Source organism: Mytilus edulis, chromosome 2 (assembly GCF_963676685.1).
Source record: "Mytilus edulis chromosome 2, xbMytEdul2.2, whole genome shotgun sequence".
Taxonomy (NCBI): domain Eukaryota; kingdom Metazoa; phylum Mollusca; class Bivalvia; order Mytilida; family Mytilidae; genus Mytilus; species Mytilus edulis.
Genome location: NC_092345.1, coordinates 7,909,286 through 7,931,072, shown reverse-complemented (window position 1 = coordinate 7,931,072; position 21,787 = coordinate 7,909,286). Strand labels below are relative to the sequence as shown.

At 30.5% G+C, this 21,787-nt stretch overlaps 1 protein-coding gene across 9 annotated transcripts in view; it reads left to right on the top strand.

Moving 5' to 3' along the window:
- Nucleotides 1-36: 36 nt before the first annotated feature.
- LOC139511359 (high affinity copper uptake protein 1-like) overlaps nucleotides 37-21,787 on the top strand; it is a 40,998-nt gene continuing 19,247 nt past the window's right edge. For 2 of the 9 annotated variants that reach the window (XM_071298015.1, XM_071298014.1), the window contains exons 1-2: nucleotides 331-428; nucleotides 16,161-16,358. In XM_071298015.1, coding sequence (XP_071154116.1) covers nucleotides 342-428; nucleotides 16,161-16,358 — 285 coding nt within the window. In that variant the 5' untranslated portion in view covers nucleotides 331-341. Of the gene's footprint in view, nucleotides 295-330; nucleotides 429-11,887; nucleotides 11,979-15,007; nucleotides 15,033-15,385; nucleotides 15,538-16,160; nucleotides 16,359-21,787 lie in introns of those variants that run through there. The other 7 variants (XM_071298022.1, XM_071298018.1, XM_071298021.1 and 4 more) reach the window with 6 other exon arrangements.

Below are 21,787 nucleotides of genomic sequence, written 5' to 3'. Positions count from 1 at the left end.
ATTATTTGATAAAAACTACACTTAAAGTTCGAAACAGGTTGAGGTTAGTTGTTTATGTCACCTGTTGCACTCTTGGAACGTATGTTGCATAATTGACATGTAGTGTTTTGGATGTTGGTAAAACTATAGTGTAGTTCCGAATCAGGAAATAAATAGTTCAAATTCTCAATGAAGAGTTGGTGTTTCCTCATAAGCAAATTTTAACCTTTCTGATTTTTAGCAACCCTCAGAACTTTGCTTATTCTTTCTTGGATCCCGGTTGAGAGTAAAACTTTGTATAGTAAACAACTGCAGGTACGTTTTGAAAGACTTAATTTGTATTATTTTTGGAATCAAGATCTATGTTTAAGCTAAAAACTTTTGTTTTAAAGATAGCCTGTCCAGTTATTGTACTGTCAGTGTTGATTTATTCAGGATTAGACTTTCATGTAAGCCATAATTTTAACCTGCACACATGTACATGTATACAATATTTAAACAGGGGATACATTAGCTGTGGAATGGTTCCACAGCTAGGTCTGCAAATAGTAATAAAATAACATAAGAACCTTAGAGCTATGGTTCCGCAGCTAGGGAAACAATGTACATATGAACTATGCCCTCCAGAATTTTATTTAGATTGAATTGGTGCAAGGTTAGGACTGATTAGATTATGATGAAACCATATCAAGAACAAAAATGTTATCTTTAGTTTGACACTTATTGCTGGAATGTTCGGTTGGGTTAGGGACCAAATGAATGTAACAGTATTATTTGTGTCTCTGATTTTGTTGTGGTATTGTTACTTTGATGCATTCAATATACAGTACAAATAACGCAAACAGGTTCCCAAACTCCCTACACCACGATTATTCTTGGTGTGACACCAGGTAACTCTGATATCCCTCCCTAAATTCTCCAGTGAAATTAGAGAGTATTCCCTCAGACTTCCTCTTAAATCCACTACCTTTTGTTTATTACAATGTACAAATGTACATGTTTATTAGCGACAAATCTCCCAGCACAGTGTCACACCAGGTAATTAATTGCCCAAATCCTTCTGATCTATGCCAGCACACAACAGTCAAGGTACAAAATGTATATGAAATTTCTTATGTAATTTAAAAATTGTATTTCCTGTCTATTTATAAACAGGTTATATATCTAATGCAAATGGCTTGAAACCAATAAATATTTTAAAAAGGCAAATTGTTGTTAATTCTTTCAATTACATTGTACATTTAAATTTTTAAATTTTATATAAAAAAAAGAATACTTGATTTTGACCTCATTTATTTTTTTCACCAGTAAATTTATTTAATTTTTTTTTTTTTTACAAAAGAGATATATACATGTATGTATACTTGTGTAAAAATAAATGGAAACTACTGCTGAATAAACATGATAAATGTGAGCAGTTTAAAGAAAATTACATGTCACAAAGTTTTGTACACAAATGAAAAAGGAAATATAATTCACCATTCGTTCTACAGGCAGTACAGCATTTTCTTTTTACGATTATCTAATTGCTCGAAAAAAATTAAAGATTTTAAAGCCAAATGTTGTTGTTAATTCTTTCAATTGCATTACTAACAGTTAAAGTTTTATAAAAAAAACTTTACCTAATTTTGACCTCGTTTTTTTCATCGGTAAATTATTCTATTTACAAAAAGGGACATACTTGTGTAAAATTAAATGGAAATCTCCGCTGAATATAAAATGTGAGCAGTTTAAGGAAAATTATGTGTCTCAAAATTTGTATATAATACGTACATGTATATATATATATGCAAGTTAAAAAGAAAATACTATTCAACATACGTTTTGCTTAATAAGTCTACAGCATTTAATGATTCTTTTAACGATTTATTGGCATTACTTTACGATAAATTATACATTTCGACTACAACAGGTAAACTTCCATAGCTGCATCAACTAGTCGTTGCATAATTTCAATGAAGTTAGCTGCATCAACTAGTCGTTGCATAATTTCAATGAAGTTAGCTACATCAACTAGTCGTTGCATAATTTCAATGAAGTTTATGACTTCTGACAAGAATTATACGGCTTCACTAAACATCCAACATCCTCATGCTAGTGACATAATCAGAAAAAAAATGTATTATATGCACAAAATATGTTTATTTTGTATAAAGCATGTTGTCAAGCCATGATATGTTGTTCTCTTCTCCAACAATAGAAATAGTTTTTTTTCTCACCTCCTCACCCAGTTTTCTTTTAGCTTGCATTAATTGGCTTTCAATAATTAAAGATTAGGATATTACATCAGCCAGGTCTGGTAACAAGCATTATACTGTTCAAAAGGTTCTTTCATATCACTCAATTTCAAATATCTATTTGATGAGTATTTTAATTTTTATGATGAATTCATTAAGGGTTACTCCCCTTAAATTTGTGTATTGTGAAATTCAACTGCTGGAAATTATGTTTATTCCTCAAAATATTTGTAACTTTAAATTATTTTACGTTGACAAAATATTGAAATGGAGTTCAATGCTATTTGGTAAAAATAAAATTGTGGATATGGATCTTCAATATTTTTAGTGATTTCAAACCAGGATTTTTAAAACATTACACATAGTACTTTTAAGATATACCCTAATGTAGTTTCTATTAATTTATTACTGGCCATGCAAAACCCTCATGGGTAGTCAAGGTGTTATAAACCACCCTCATCATTTACCATGTTTACTATATATTATACATGTATAATGCAAACATATTATGAACACATGATTTTTCTAATTCACTTATCTAGCATAAAAAAAGGCTTTCAGTCTGCCAATATAATATACATGTATAAAAAATGTATGTGCACACATGTAAAGTTAATAAGAATGATTTGATTGTCAATGAGGCAACTTTACCATATATATATAGAGACAAAATTACATAGAGTTTACAACTATAGGTCACCTTTCAGTCTTCAGTAATGAGCAAAACCCATACTTCATGGTCAGCAATATAAAAAGCCCCATAATGACATGTAAAACAATTCAAACAAGAAAACTAATAGCCTGATTTATATAATGAAAAGCTTGACTCATCAGATTGGTACTAAGTGCAAAAAACAAACAACAGCCTGATTGACTTTTGGTTTCCTGTTAAGCAATAAAGTTAAATGACAATTTTAATTGCATAAATTAGTTTGCACAATTAATCACTATTTAGGGTCCACTTGACAGCTTGGGTGTCTATTCCTGTATTGTACCTACTGTTTAATAATTTCTAATTTATAATATCAGCCAAAAGTATTATAAATGAAATATTAATGCTTGTTTTTTTAAATTTAATATTTCTACTTGGTCATGTTGGGTTGAAAAGTCTTATTGGTAAATTTTATTACTTTAGGTAACACCAATTTGATCCCTTGTTCGACAGACCCGCCCGCACCTATTTTTTTCAAAACAGAATTTTTATATTTTTTTTATATTCCCGCTTCCCGCATCCGGAATTGTAATCATGTCCATTTCCCGCACCGTTTTTTTGTGTAAATATTATAAAAAGATATCAACATTTGTTAAATTTATCACAGTCTAACCTGTACATGTATATAACGATTTTAAACATAAAAGCACCCCACCACACTGTGTAAATATCTGTGAGAATATTTGTTTCAGCATGAAACCTGGGAGTGCTCCGATAAAAAGTTATAACAGCGGGTATTTCCGTGAAGAACAAAAAATTGGTTTCTTTCCCCCTTACTTATATTCCCTATCAAAAAATGGTCGTTGTTAGAATAAAGTACAAAGAACTTCTGAAGGATTTGCCTTCAACTGCAATTATATTGTATGCTGGCGAAACAAAACTATCTATAGCCGCTGAATGTTTATGCACCTGTCCTGATTGATTCAGGAGCATGTCGTTCAGCAGTTATCGTTTGTTGATGTTGTTCATTGGTATTTTCCCGTTTGGATATATAAATTAGATCGTTGGTTTTCCTGTTCGAATTGTGTACGCTAATAATTTTGGGGTCCTTTATAGCTTCCTGTTTGGTCTATCAAAGCCCTGTGTAAAAGGCCGTACTCGACCTGTGTTTGTTATTATCAGGTTGAGAACAACCCTCCCTCAGACAAGGGGTCATTTTACTGATGTAGAAAAGAAAATAGAAATACCAAGGATTTGTATAGTTCTTCTATACAAAACCTTTGAACACTTAGAATTTTGTACTCAAAAAGAGGAGAGTTGCATCATATTTTAAACAAATTTTTCTTAAAGAGGGGTCCACTTATTTTGAACAATATTAAACTGTTAAAAGTAAATGTGTTAACATGGTTCAAGTCCAGGAATATTACTAAATTCTTGGACATGTTTTGACCATTTAATACCAGATAGATATATAGTTCTATGAGAAAATATGAGCCCTTTTGTACAAACAAATATATTATAACTTATATTGATCCCTCATAAAACATGTAAAACGGATATTTATATCATTAAGGGGTTGCCCCCAAACTGATTATGATTTGGATGGAGAATTGTCTCATTGTCAGTCACACATACATAGACCAGATTTAATTATTTCTTGGTGAACAGGGAAAAAATACTTAAGAAATTAAAGAAATGTCAAAGTACAAGTGATAAATCAAGTTTTAATATGTCAAAACCTATTATTTTATCTTAACAAAAAAAAAAATTATAATCGCTCGCCTTTACTTTTCAAGCTTCGCCTCAAAAATTTGCAAATTAAATATTTTTTTATTAAAATTTTCAAATCGCTCGCTCGCCCCAAATTTTGGAGTCCAAAAATCCGTAGAACAAGAAATTAAATTGGTGTGGCCTTACAGTAATTAATTATATATATTGTGTGTAATTGAATTTTTTGCAAGTAAATACATTTTTTATCTTTATTCACAGCATTTGCAGTAATTCAGGGGACAAACAACAATTCCAGAATTTAAAAAAGTTGAAAAATAAAGCTCATCAAAGGCCTATAGCTAGTATACATGTATTTTGATACTACAGAAGGGCATTTCGTCAACATTTGATTGTACATATATAGGACTCATCAGTGGCCCTCCAATTTAAACGTTTAAAGAAAGATCAAATAAAAATTTTATTTTTCGGCATTGGAACATTTTCTGGATATATTTTCTTTTCCTACAAAAGTTTTTTTGTGTTGCTTTATGAAATTTTCTTTTAAGCTAAGCTACCAATCTTTGGGATATATATATATATATATATTGGACCATAATAGGTACATGTAAATGTCCAATTTAAAATTTTTAAGTTTAAGTTCTTAGACCACATTCATTCTGTGTCAGAAACCTATGTTGTGTCAACTATTTAATCACAATCCAAATTCAGAACTGTATCAAGCTTGAATGTTGAGTCCATACTTCCCCCAACTGTTCAGGGTTCGAATTCTGCGGTCATATAAAGCTGCGCCCTGCGGAGAATCTGGTTACATCTTGTGATCAATTTTATTTAGCAATCGCCATTAGCAGTCAGCAGGCTTAAAGAACATGATCAGTTGTTCGACCTGTTAGTGTTAGCAAAATGCGTTTTGTTTAAATATACTTTTTCACTTGTTTGGCCTTTTGGAAAATGTTGTTTGTGCTGTATTCAGACCCTTCTACAAAGAAATTTGTTTTACATGCACACGTATAAAAATTGCAGTTTTTATCCAACGCAATCATAGGTTTGAACGTAGTTTTCAATTTAGACTTGTTTCTATTTTTTCATTTGGGCTTGTATCATATTTTCCCTATGATTATATGATCCCTTCATCCTATATTGACTCTTAAAATTCAAGGGACTATCTTAAATTTAGGGTAAAATATATTGCCTTCCAAATACCGTTTCCATCCCTAACATCACTGAAGAGACATTTATTGTCGAAATCCAGATCTGGTGTACAAAAAAAATAATATTGAATTCTTATGTTTAAGGCATAATATCTTGGCCACAAGTTTATTGTTTTCTGTTCAGCATGTTTAGTATTAAATTTATATTAAGATCCATTTTGTTACATCTTGTGATCAATTTTATTTGTCAATAGCCAATGGCAGTCAGCAGGGTTTATAAAAGAACATCAGTTGTTTGACCTGTTAGTCAAATGCGTTTTATTTAAATATACATTTTGTACTTTTTCACTTGTTTGATCTTTTGGAATATGTTTTTTTGTGCTGAATTTAGACCCTTCTACAACAAAATTTGTTTTACATGCACACATATAAAAATTGCAGTTTTTATCCAAAGCAATCATAGGTTTGAATGTAGTTTTCAATTTAGACTAAAAATGTTTATATATATTTATATATATATATTAGAGTATAGCAGTGTCTGACAGCATGTTTTTTTATCAGCAGGTTGTATTTGTTTTATATATATATATAACTTTATTCTGTTATTTGAAAGTTAATCTGCTGACTGTTCCTGGAGCACCTGAGATCACCCCCAGTTTTTGGTTGGGTTCATGTTCCTGTAGCACCTGAGATCACCTCCAGTTTTTGGTGGGGTTCATGTTCCTGTAGCACCTGGGATCACCCCCAGTTTTTGGTGGGGTTCATGTTCCTGTAGCACCTGAGATCACCCCCAGTTTTTGGTGGGGTTCATGTTCCTGTAGCACCTGAGATCACCCCCAGTTTTTGGTGGGGTTCATGTTCCTGTAGCACCTGAGATCTCCCTCCAGTTTTTAGTGGGGTTCATAGATTTTGTGTTTTGTATACTGTCTTTTGTCTGTTTGGTGTTTTTCTCTTTTACTATGGTCAGTTTATTTTCCTATTATGAGTTTAATGTACATTTGCAGGCCTCTACAATAACTGTTTTTTCAACTTGTCCAGTAGGACAAGTACATACCAAAACTTACTTGTCCGAATGAAATGGTTACTTGTCCAAATTTTTTTTTATCAAAAATAACCTTTTTACATCTTTAGTTGATTAAAGGAACAAAACGAATTTAGACAATAGAACGGAATTTGATGTATTTCTTTTGAAATACTTTTCAAAAGTATGAGTCAAGTACAACTGAATCTAGTCATGTCACAGGACTTTGGTTCTAGTTTTTATCAATGCTAGTCTTATCAGACTCTGCACATGAGGCACCATCTGATAGGCCTGTACACTCATTAGATTTGTATCCTGTTTTTTTTTAAGTTGAAAAAAGTTTATTCAAATGCAATCAATAAAAAGAAGAAGGTCCAAGTTTAATAGACAATGAGACAACTCTCTGCAAGGGACCAAATGACACAGAAATTTACAACTATAGGTCACCATATTTCAAGTATTGTTTTTTTCTACTAACTTATGATCAAATATATGGTTTTGTGAATTTTATGGTAAATAAAAAAAATATTTTTGTGATAAATTACTGGTATGGTTTTTATTTTTTAGAAGGAACAGAATAAGGTAGCAAAGGAGGTACTGATTTGTCTTGGTCCCATAATGTCTCCTGCCTTGCCAAACTGTCTTTTTCAATCATGTCTACTAAATATGTCTCCTACATTGCCAAACTGTCTATTGAACTTGGAGCTAAACCTGTCAAGGTAACAAACTGTCCTGTAAAGTTTCCTTATCTCAAAGAGCATCATTGATTCGGATCAGTAAGACTGGATTCCGAGAATAGTATACCTTTTACCCTTTAAAAAGTACCTGACAAAGAACCAGTTAAAAATTATCAATTGCAAGTAAACATGTTGAAGAAAAAGGTTTTGCATTTGAATAAACAGAATACAGAAACATGTCAAATTAATATTTATTTTCTTGTTTCTTGTTTATAATTACTTTGCTCATCAAAGTTGGAATAAATGTATTTTCTGCAGAATAATTGTACATCTTGTCCCGACGGACAAGCTTGATACAGCTTTTACTTGTCCAACCTTTTTTCCCTCTGGTATTGGACAATCGGACAAGCGTTATTGTCGAGGCCTGATTTGGTATCTTTAGCCTCTCTTTGAAGTTGGTTTTATTGTACATGTATGTTAATAAGGTTATATTGAAATTTATTTTGTTTTGATTAAATAGATAATATATCTTTTCATACGTATCCCCTTACATGAAACGTGATTTAGCTTTCCTATTTAAATAAAACCTTTAATTCATTTAAATTTAGAACACAATAGAGGTTAAAATTAAGATTGTATTTTGTTTAAGTACACATGTCCTGTCAAGGTCTATGTGTGGACGTGATCTGCTGGATTTTGCAAATATTTCTTAATCAATAAAATGGTACCCAATGTAAATAAGAAATATGCTTGACTTGCAGTTTAATTTTTATAGATTTAACAATTTACTGCAATTGGTGTTAAAAAGGAAAATGACAACAAAATGAATTTCTTAAAACTCATCATAATTCATAACTTTATAAGTACATTGAAGTATGAAAGTATGGAGAAAGAAAAGTTTTTTTTGTACTTCTTTCTGTTAATTTTAGAGAATTTGAAAGTGGCTTGTTCTTATAAAAAAATGTACACTATTTACAGTGTTATTCTAAACATTTAAATGATAAATCACATTTTTTTAAGCAAAATAATTTGATTTTTATGATATATACAGTACATGTACAGACTTATTATTAAGGATGTCTTAATCCATCTAGGTGTCAGACTGTTACATACATAGAATGCATTTTAATACAAATTAAGATAATCATATTCATCAAAATTAAAAATAGGGTAATGCATGAAACTGCACTATATTTTTGTAATGATTTCCTTTACATTATAATCATAAGAAACTTGTTTCATATGACTTTTAAATATAAAATTTTCTTCAAATTAATTTTGAAGAAATGTTTCAATTAAAAAAAATCTCAACAAATTTCAAATTGCGTCATAGATATAAGAAAATGTGGTATGAGTGCCAATGAGACAACTCTCCATCCAAATCACAATTTGTAAAAGAAAAAAACATCATAGGTCTGACAATTAAACATTAGCCAGTTTAAAAAATGAAATGAAAGTGAATGGATAAAAGATGCAGATTTTGGTTTTCAATTTTTGCCAAGACAATAGTCAAATTATGCACCACTAGTCTATATACATGTACATGCATGTTTTAAAAAACCCACTTTGTTTTCAAAGCTTTTTTATAAAGAATGCTCAATCATCATTTTCTACTTATTCATTCTGGTACTGATTGATCACAGATATGTATTTAGCATCATATTTATCATGTGAGGTCTACAAAGGTTGAATTTACATTTTTAGGCAAATCTGTGTTTTCCATACTCATAACTATTTTCAAATGATTTTAATACCGGTATATGATTTTTATGATCTCTAACATCATGAACATGTACAGGAAACAATAAATAACCTACTAAAAAAAATAAATATAAAATTTATAATTGTTTAATATCTTTTCCAGAATCTCTAATTATATATATATACACTGACTCAGACGTACTTATAAATATAATTATTTTCTGTGACTATATTACATTAATTTGTAGGATCCTTTACTTTAGGTAATTTAGCTGATCTGTAACAATAACATCTTCATGCCTTATATATCATGTACTGTAGTACGCCGCTAGATTAAAACTGACGAGGAAAGGTAACACATGGCCAGCGAAAGCTCTTTTTATGAGAGCCCAGGTGGTCGTGTGGTCTAGCGGGACGGCTGCAGTGCAGGCGATTTGGTGTCACGATATCACAGTAGCATGAGTTCGAATCCCGGCGAGGGAAGAACCAAAAATTTGCGAAAGCAAAAAATTACAGATCTAACATTGTTGGGTTGATGTTTAGACGAGTTGTATATATATATTATATATATACAAAAATTTTGGGGAGTCAAATTTCTTGGTTATTACATGTATTAATAACAGACCTTACAAAGAGAGACAAATTTTAACATTTTTTTACTATTATTTTTTGGATAGATAAAGTACATGTACATACTTCTAAATATACTAAAAATAATAGGAATATTACCTAAATCTATGTGTTTTTGTAAGACTTAAAATTTCTATATATCATTTTAAATATTTGTTTAAGTATATATTGTAAATGAATAGATTAAAATCTTTCCATTATCAAAATAATTTTGAAACCCACCAGAAATAGTGTATGAGATTTTCACCTTACATTTACATTGTACTGGGGTCATTATTTTTTTTACTGATTTTTAAGTTATTAAAGAAAACCAAGAAAACCATTCTTGTAACCTGTCCAGACTCTTTTTGACAGGATATTTACACATATGATTTCAACAAAATTACACATTTTACTGGTTATTTTGTTAAGTAATGCATATCAAATAACTAGACCAAACCAATTGGTCAGAGTACACAGTTCTTTGAGTTCATAGTGCATTTCTTTATAGACGATAATTGAAAATAAAAATAAAAAACACACCTGTGCATTCTCCATAATACAGTATTTTGTACTATTTTTGGGACAAATTATATCAAAATAATAGAAAACTTCATCGACTCTAACTTAAAATATGGACAATTCTTGTCTTGAAATCTTTTGACAGCTTCTTAAGTACTAATTTTTAACCTATTTTAGCTGGACCAAATCACTACTTTATTTTAAAATTTATGACTCAATTTTTTTACAGTGTAATTTCATCCCCTACTTGCTATTTGAGACATAAACATGAAAAATTACATTTGGAAGGGGTATAAAAAATTGGTTAGCAACACACTGTCAACACTACAGACTTTATTCATGGACAACGAAAATCAATGGACGATAACTGTGTACTCGGACTAATTTGACTTGCCAAAGGCATTTGGAATGACTGCCAAGTTTAATATATATTTTAATAGAAGAGTTATGGCGTAAAATCTATGTTATGATCTTTTATACACAGCAGAACCTTTTTCAAAACATTATTCTATCAATATTAATGGATGATTTAAGGGGGTAGACCTGGAATATGGGAGACAACTCTTACACATGTATTGAAAGTCGAAAATTACCATTCATATTAAAATGCTTAAAATATCACCAATGAACTGAGTCTGAGGAGTTCTGGAGCAACTATATACTGACTGTTGGACCTTGTGGCATCATTTACAAAAAATTTTGGAAGTTTTGGGAAATTCGATTTGAACATATGAATTAAATAATGAAGTTATATGGTTTAAGTTCTTATTCATTGATACTAATTTTTGAGTTTGTACTTACTGTTTGTGTTCTGTAGGAGTTTTGATAACAGAAAAATGAATTTTCTCCCAAAATTCTACTTTTTTCGTCTCCCTTGTTAGCCAACTTGTTGAAAAATTTTGAAAATTTAAAATGGTCAAATTCATTAAATTTTTGAGATTTTAAATACTAATAACCAATAAATGTTTAAACAATTTTTTGCGGGAATCAAACGACAATTTTCACCGTATCAATTATCATAAACCTTTTTTTTTACATTCAGGCTATTTGTTTTTCCATGATGTTTCAGATTTACTTTAAAATATGATTCTGCTATGAAATTTAACAGTCATGCAGTCATGTTTCTAATGACAACATGTTCAGAAACACTCAATGATTTTTACCTACTAGTGTTTTCGACTTTTTTCTAGGGTACCTCAAAACTGGTCATATTCCATATACCCTACACGTAAAATGAAATGGTGAATTTCCTTAAGACTTTTGCAGATGATGCATGGACCTCTACCTTTTCAATGATGTCAATATAAGAAAAATTAAACAAAAGGAAAATTTTGGTGTTACCAAATCCTGTAAAACTTGAACCAAAATTTCATAATTATTTGCTGTATCATTTTACAGTTGCCATTTTCTGGCTGACATTATCCCAAACCAACCTTATACATTTGGTGTTCAGCATGTTTTGGAAGGCTTTACTATTTGAAGAAGCAAGAGGTTTATCAGTTCAAGAAATAGAATTGAGAAATTAAATAAAATGATATCATATGATAAGTTACTGGTCAGCCAATAACATTCAGTAATATACATAGTAGATAGGGTAGATAACTCCATCCTTTTTATATAACAAGGTGATCGTCACCTGTCGATAATTTGTTTCAGGTAAATGTTGAAGTATTAGTTTCATGTAATCTCTGATAACAACAGGTTTGTCATTTTATTATCATCTCCTTTAAGTTAGCTCTGTGTGTTCTATTTGTTTTTAAATGTTTATAATTTTTGAAACAGATGGGTTTTTTTTACATACTTTTTATTGAAAATGATATACATGTATTATATTTTAACAAAAATTGTACTCTTATTATTATGGATCCATGTCTATTCTAGGTAATTTTTGTTGGTTCACTGAACTGCAAAATACTATATATATATATATATGATATATGGTAAAATATTTGTTCAACCTTAATTTCGGTAAAAGTAATTTATCAGATACGTGTAATTTTATTGATTGACGACTTTCCCTAGGGACAAAAATTTATTTTAAAAACATTTTCTTTTTAGACCAAACTACAATGTATTTAATTGTGATGTGAACTTTTTGGTCTAATATATATATATATATATTCACCAGTCAATCAACTGTCAGAAAATTTTACTCTTACATATTTTTGTGTATAATTCTTGTTACATGTAAGTAAATAGGTACATGTAATCACACTTTTATCTTACTTATAAAAAGATAATATATATCCCTTCACATGAAACATGATTTAGCTTTCCTTTTTAAATAAAACCCTCAATAAATTTAAATTATTACCACAATAGAGGTTAATATTAAGGTTGTTTTTGTTTTAGTACATGTGTTCTGTCAAGGTCTATGCGAGGACGTGATCTACCGATTTTGCAAATATTTCTGAATCAATAAAATGGTACCCAATGTAAGCAAGAAAATTTTTGACTTGCAAGAATTTTTCGGAATGAGTGAAGTTTTGTTTAATAATCTTACAAACTACTAGGTTTAATGAAAGAAAATTAATTACTAAAATCGTCTTTAATTGTAAAAGTATGCAATTAAAAAAAGCCCACTATTTTTGTATTCCTTTCTATTATTGAAGGCAATTTTGAAGTGACCTGCTCTTATAAATTATGCATTTAAATGAATACTCACATTTGGTATTTTATTAGTGATATACATACATATTGTACATGACATCGGATGCATTTTAAAATGATAATGATATGTATGTATATTCCTCCAAATAAAAATATTGTACATTTGTAGTGCAAAATTATTAATTGAAACTTCACATACACTTTTATAGAGATTAAGATTTTTCCTTGATCATGTTGATCAACGTTGAATATGTAATTGAAATTACAGAGGATTTATTGCGTTTTAATGTACATATACAGATACTGTTCAAATTTATCGGTTTCATTCAAGTGTTCCTAAACAGGAGGGAATTACGAAAGAAGATTAAGTATCTATAGGAAAAAATAAAACTTAGAATTTAATGAATATTTGACCCTTTACATTGTAAACTTTAGTTCTTGTAATACATATAAAAAAGAAGATGTGGTATGATTGCCAATGAGACAACTCTCCACAAGACACAGAAATTAACAACTTTGTATTGTTATTATGTTTGACATTAAAATAGATTTTTTTTGAAAACAAGTTAACAAAATCCATGTGCATTTTTCTTCTAAGTGATAATTTATTTTGTTTTACCTTTCCCACATACTTAAGCAAGTGTAAATTATTTGTTTTTAAACAGAAAAAAATGTTGCAATTATCTGAATGACGTATGATATAATTTGATGCCATTAATCATTATAACATGAAATACACCTTTAAAATAATGGTCAACAGGACCCAAATAGCAGGAAACATTGTTAAATACAAGGAGCAGAGCAGCTACCTTCAATTATAGTTCAGGATAAAATATAATTGTCTTTACCAGGTAATTATCCAGGATTTGTGGTAAGATAGGGGATTGTACAAAAAAAACAAACTTTTTTACACCAACAAAATATTTCGATTGATGTTCTCACAGATACAGGATAGACATAAAACGTGTGTTTAATAATAAAGCAAGTGGACTATAAGCTATTTATTTCATTATTAGAATGAAATTTGGAAGTGATTTGTTTTTATAAAAAAAATATGTTTGTATGAAATCAAGATTTTAAAAGGATTAAGATTTTAATAAGATGTTAAATCTTTGATATATTTAATTTGGTCTGACCCAGTTAATGTTTATTCCAATAATCTGTTCCTGAAAGCTGTTAACAATTGTTTTGAATTCCTCAGAATATCTTAAATTTTACAAATCTAAAGTTTGCATGATTTGGACATTAAATTACGTAAACATATATATATCAGACTGAGTTGTTATGATAAAATGATACAAACAAACTTATTCCTAAAAAAAGTATTTAAACTAAATAAAGTATATATAATGCTTTCTTTGTTAAATATGAAAGATGCCTTCTTTTGCTTTAGTGAGTTGGGAGTTTTATGGTTAGTTTGTTATATAATCCATATGTAACTTCATCTGATTTTTATTTTAAAAAAAGTACATCGTAACAACACAACACAGCATCTCTGGAAAAGCTGTTCTTATATATATTACACATTTTATTAATTAAGATAAAGTCATATGTATATGCCCCCCTGGGTACCTAACTTAGAAATTAAAGTATATTATTATTGTATATCATGTTTTCTTCATATGATCTTTTCTTTATTGAAAACATCCTGGTTTAAAACTTCATGCTAGTGCATACAGTTTGTTAAAGCTTGCACATATTTCGTGCATTTTAAATGTCTTTAATGACGCAGGAAAAATTATAAAGTATGTTTGGGCAACCTGCTACAGTAATGTTTTTTATTCTCGATTAAAATGTTTTAATCTTAATGTCATGGATACAGATTTGCCAATTATTGCTGAAATGAAATAAAATTATATATATTGTAAATCTTTGTTGTAACATATAGATATAAAGAAATTAAAGCTTTCAATGATCTGGGGTTCCTCACTAATGCTAGTCCCCTTAACTGAGGCTAGTTAAAATTAGGGAAAGCTGGTAAAATTTTCCTACCGACATTCATGTTTACCTGGTAATTCTATTTGCTTACTACAAGATGTTGTTATGATTATGATGTGCAACTAGGCTACATCAAGCCAGACATTTTTCAAGGAAGCTGATGTTAATTACCAACTACATGCATCCTAGAATTTGACTGTATAAGTGGTAAAACTTTTTTTTTGTTTTTTACTTAAGGGTCAAATGATGAAACTTAAAAGGATTGCTAACAATGTAAAACATGTCTTAGGATATAAAAGGAGGATAAATTGCTAGAAAATTGAGATTTTTTCAAGAAAAATTGGCTTCATTACAATTTGTATGCTTATATTTTTCACATGAATTGAGTCATCATCATCATCATGATGAAATTGACATCCTTGTTTATTTATTTAAATGCAAATATACAATGCAAAGAAATTCGTTTTCTTTAGATGATCATATTTCCAAGTTAAGAAATCTAACTTTTTAAATCTGATTTATTATGTCACGTTCAGAGACATTACCACCAGTTATTGGTATCATCTAATTCTTTTCTAATTTAATTAAGTGTATCATGTGTATATATAACAATTAGATAATATTTTAAACTCGTGTTGATGACTGTATCCATTAATAAATATAAATCAGTGAATATATATGGAAAGAAAGTGATGTCACCAAACATTGTCTGGTAAGTTTATGTTTGATAAAAAATGAGGACTTTGTCAAAAAATGTACCAGAAACTAGAAAGGTTCATCAATTGAAAATTGTTTCTATAATTACCTGCAGGTATACATTATTGTAGAAACAGAAACTTCCTTGTTTGAAAAAAAAGATGGACTAGTATACATTTTTGTTTCAGGGGCCAGCTGAAGCCCACTGTATTGAAGACCCATTGGTGGCCCTCTGTTGTTATCTGCTCTTTGGTCGGGTTCTTGTCTCTTTGACATATTTCCCATTTCCATTCTCAATTTTATGTACCATAGTGCACAGTTGTAGCAAATTTTTATGTAATAATTTATTAGTTAAAAAAAAATGTTGTCTGTTAAGGCCAAGATTTTTTTAAATAATGACAAATTAGAAAAGTTTGATGATAATGTCGGGCCTGTTGAAAATACAATTATATTGAATTAAGTTTTAGTGCCTTAATTGGTGGACAAATTTGTAATCATTTGGTGGCCTTCAGCTGTTTCCTACTCTATTGTCGGGTTATTGTCTCTTTCACACATTCCTCATGTCCATTCTAAATTTTAATATTGAAATAGAAATGAATAACAAACTTTTTATTTAAATGTATTTTCTTTTCTTTTCAGATTTCCACATTCACAATAAGCAAGATGAATATGAATCACTCAGGACACATGAATCATATGACCCATATGGGAACCACTGAGATGGATCATAGTGGCATGGGTCATAAAATGGGTAGTGGCATGGACCCTCATATGGATGGCATGGATCATATGCACATGAATACTACAAAATGTGGAGAGGGGATGATGGGTATGATGGTAAGTGAATTATCTCCCTTGTTGCTTCATTTTATTATAAAAAAAAGTCCATGAAGGAGATGTGGTATTATTGCCAATGAGACAGCTACCCACCAAAGTTCAAATAAAGTGGATATGAGCAATCATAAGGCTACTCTACAGACTTTAACAATGAGAAAACCCATACTAGATATAGTCAGCTATAAAAGACCCTGACATGAAAAATTCATAACAAAACAATTTATGATTAACAAATACGACAGATATGAATCAACAACAACGACTGAACTACAGGCTCTTGACATAGTTAAGTTTGCTGATTGTTAAAAAATATGCATAATATAATAATATGTAATGGTTATCATGTCTTGTCTCAAAAGTTAGCCATTGCATTGTTGTATGTGCTAGCCTGTCACTTGTGAGCTTGAACCCCTCTCTTGACAAGGTGTGTTGGACTCTTATTTAACTAGAATTGCCAGTTTACCTATAAAAAGCTTGGTGGTTCTCTGGAGTTACTCCTCCAACAATCAAACTGTTTGCCATAATAATAATATAGTTTAAGGATTTCATGCATTTTCAAGTGGAGACTCTTGTCTTTACCTAAAAGTAATTCCTCTTACTATTTCTCAAATTTCCAATTAAGACCTTTAGCTTTAATTAAAATGATAAGTCTTTTGGGCTGAAATGATGAACATGTGCTGTCTCTCGTATTGACTTTAGTATATACATGACAGACTGTGAGACATGCTGGGAAGGGTATTGGTTTTGATAATTCTTGTGGTTAAAGGTTTGTTTAGAAAAAGGGCCTTAAAATTCATGATGATATAAAAATGTACATGAAGGTTATTGTCATTAAAGAGCCCTGCAATTCCAGTGATATAGTATTGTATGCCATGTGTCTATCATTATTTACTTAAACATACATAATGGTTTATTGATGTAATATGTAAATAGGAGATAAAAAGTAAGTTAAAGAATGATGTAGACTTGCAGGGTAGAAATAAAATCTAGGTTGTTGTTGCTGAGCTTATAATCAAGGTTGACATTGACCTGAAAAGGGTCATGCCACTCGAGTACTGTGGTGAATAAATATGGGTCAAAATATTTAATTTCGTAACCTAAAATTTGAATAGTGAGTTACTTTTTTTTGTGCATCAGGGGCTTTTGTTATAGATATTAAAATGTTTAAATTATACTACTGTTGATTCAGTTATTTTTTCTTGGGTATCAATTTTGGTGGATTGATGAACATTTACATTTTCTTGGATATTTGATTTCGTGGTTCTGTGCATACAACATCCTTTTGTAAATTTGTAATTCATTGAACGTTTAAATTCGTGGTTCACCTGTTCCCACAAAACCCACGAAAATTGGTATCCACCGAATAATAATGAATCCACAGTATCAAAAGATATACATTTTTGTACCGGTACTTCAAATTGTAGGAAAGAGTACTGAGCCTTTTATGATAACAGCAGTGTTTGTAAAATAATGATTCTTATATCAGGTCCATAAATTATTTAATCGACCTTTGTACATGTTGTTGAAATGTATTTGTTGTATAATTTTGGCAGATAACAATATTTCAATAGACAATATAGAAGTTTAAAACAATAAGGTACAGAACATGAAAATTCAAAAGTTACCTGAAAATAAATGTTCATATAGATACAAATACATTAGTGTGACAACTGTTTAGGGAAGTGAAGACAAAAACTACATATATAGATATAGGAAGATGTTGTGTGAGTGCCAATTAGACAACTCTCCATCCAAATAACAATTTATAAAATCAAACCATTATAGGTCAATGTACCGCCTTCAACACACTGAACAAAAAGTGGCTCACACCGAACAAAAAGCTATAAAGGGCCCCAAAATTACTAGTATAAAACCATTCAAAGGAAAACCAACGGTCTAATATAGTCTATATTTCAATTGAAAAAGAATTCCAACGACAAAAGATATTTTCTTCTCCTTCTCGATTCCTGTTTCTAGTACTTGAAGTTGATCAAAGCAGTTCTCCTTCTTCTTGTTACAGCAACATAAATTGATCATAAAAGTTATCAAGGACCACAAATCAGCTGTTTATTTATAGTATAACTAATCGCCGTATTTGAATATAAAAAAATAGGACAATGTGTGACCGAATGACGCATGGATTAAACAAGTGCGCAGCACGAGTTTAATCCATAGCGGCGTTCGGTCACAAGTTGTCTTATTTTTTATATTCAAATACGGCGATTAGTTATACTTTTTATTACATTGTCAAATGGCTTTTTTTTTATGAAATTAATGTAGCAAATGTAAGGGACTATATTTTTTCCTACACATTTACAATTTGTTTTGATCCCACGTTATCGACGTCTTGACAACGCCTATTGTTGTATGACGTCAGAGAGTGAAATAACCACGTTTATTTCACATGTGAATTTATCGGTTTTTATTTGACTGGGAAATCAATGTAATTTATTGCAACCAATGTAATAAAAAGGTTTAAAATAGAATCTGATGAAATGTCTAACTAGATCAAAAAAATTCTGGACCCTAGCTTACAAGGGATACAATTCAATCCGTTAAATTGATTCTTGATGAAGAACTTTAGAGGATGAAAATCTGATGCAATATGATTGCCAATGAGACAACTATCCATACAAATTTACTTCATCATGTACTTGATTATGCTTCCTTGAAATCAGAAATTTCAGCTAGAATAAGATCGACAAACGTTAGAGAAATTTTAACAATGCTGCATTTCATAAATAATCGGCCCTTTGTATTATCCTCCTCATAGAATAATAATCCGGGAAATACAGTTATAATGGGTAGAATGTGAACTGAATTTAAATACTTTTAATCAAATGATAACAATAACAGTTAAACTTGAACTGAGTATATAATAAAAATGATAATAGTTATAATGGTAAAACATCAGCTTTTGTTATACAGATGACTGTTACATGTATATACATAAATTGGCATTCTCTTGTTGTAAAGTTTTAATGCATGGGAAGGTATATCTGTATAACCTTGTCATTGTCAGTTTGTTACAGTTTAAATTCAGTTCATAATGAAAACTCTTTAAAAATAGATGAAGTCAAATTAAAAGTGTCCTTGTCAGGAAGTTTATGAACTTTTAGATTCGTTGTAAGGTGTGTGTTTTCAGATTAAAGTCATTGATGAAGGTATATCATCCTTTACAAAGTCACTTAAGAACTTGTTTATAGATCACCACCCCACTTAAGTATATTGTTTGATTCTATGTTTGTTCATGTGTATTTGAGTCTGTATACAGTAATGTGACGTAAAAGTGGAGAAAATGTCAAAATAAGAACAAATTGTGATGTAAATATATATTTTATTGAAGTGTTTTGGATCTATTGAATGTCAGTTTCATGAGAACCTTAATTCCTTGTTTGATAATAGCAATTTAAGAATTCAATCCCTTGTGTTTTTTTGCTAATAATTCTGTAAACAGGAAAAACTTCATGTACCTTTTATAGCTATATATAGAGTTCTGGGATTGTTCAGAACTATTAAAACCAATACAATAATTTTAATGCTAGTAAGAAAATTTCATTTCCAAGAATTCTCAAAGAAAAATATATCTGCTGTTATATATAAAGAGATGTGGTATAAGATTGAATGAGACAACTAGCCACAAAAAGACCAAAGAAAACTCAGATGTGAACAACTATAGGTCCATGTTCAACATTGAGCTACACCAGAATTGTACCCAAGAGGAATTTTTACATTTTTACATTTTGAACTTCTTCTAGAGAACCACTGAATGGAATAAAACCAAACATGGCATGAATGTTCCTTATGAGGTGCTGACCAAGTGTTGTTACTTTGTAGCTGATCGATCATCCAAGATGGCGGCCAGCGGGGGACTTAGTTTAACATAGAACCCTATGGGAAATGCATACAAATGACTTCTTTTAGAGAACCACTGAATGGAATGAAACCAAACATGGCATGAATGTTCCTTATGAGGTGCTGACCAAGTGTTGTTACTTTGTAGCTGATCGATCATCCAAGATGGCGGCCAGCGGGGGACTTAGTTTAACATAGAACCCTATGGGAAATGCATAAAAATGACTTCTTTTAGAGAACCACTGAATGGAATGAAACCAAACATGGCATGAATGTTCCTTATGGGGTGCTGACCAAGTATTGTTACTTTGTAGCCAATCCATTATCCAAGATGGCTGCCAGCTGGGGACTTAGTTTTACATAGGACCCTATAGGAAATATATACAAATGTCTTCTTTTAGAGAACTACTGAATGGAATGAAACCAAACATGGCATGAATGTTCCTTATGAGATGCTGACCAAGTGTTGTTACTTTGTAGCCGATCCAACATCCAAGATGGCCGCCAGCAGGGGGACTTAGTTTAACATAGGACCCTATGGGAAATGCAAACAAATGACTTCTTACAGAGAACCACTGAATGGAATAAAACAAAACATAGCATGAATGTTCCTTATGAGGTGCTGACCAAGTGTTGTTACTTTGTAGCCAATCCATCATCCAAGATGGCCGCCAGCGGGGGACTTAGTTTAACATAGGAACCTACAGGAAATACATACAAATGTCTTCTTTTAGTGAACCACTGAATGGAATGAAACCAAACATGGCATGAATGTTTCTTATGAGATACTGACCAAGTGTTGTTACTTTGTCGCCATTCCAACGTCCAAGATGGCCACCAGTGGGGGACTTAGTTTAACATAGGACCCTATGGGAAATACATACAAGTTTCTTCTTATAGAGAACCACTGAATGGAATGAAACCAAACATAGCATAAATGTTCCTTTCCTTATGAGGTGCTGGCCAAGTGTTGTTACTTGTAGCTAAATTTTATATTTTTTTATATGATTTCAAAAACCCAAGTAAAATCAGGTGAGCGATACAGGCTCTTGAGAGCCTCTAGTTGGAAATGCATTCATTGCATGAGTGAGTCTATAAGCATATTTTTGTTTCATTCTATCAGTATCAAAGCTAAATTAAGGTGATTCAAACTTTACGATCATCTGTAATTTTTCCCCAACAGATAGGAACTACTGTAAACCAACTTTCAAGCCACTTCGAGACAATTTAATTTCGTGATTTTGAAAATCAGTTTATGTTGTACTAGTTCAATAAGCAAATATATTTTCACGAGTATTTATATTCATGTTTTTTATCTACTTGCGAAATAAGTCAAGAAAATTAGTTGGTTTACAGTAATTGCAAGTTTAAATAATTCTTTATCCCTTTAACATTTTCTAAATGTCAAAAGACAAGCTGTGATAATCTTCTGTATATATAAAACAATTAAAGAACCTTTGGAATGATAAAATACCTTTTCTGTTTAAAGTTACAAAATAAATTGAATGTTTCAGTGACATTTTAAAATATTTGAGATTGTACAATGAAATAGATGTTAGAATTATGTGTTTATA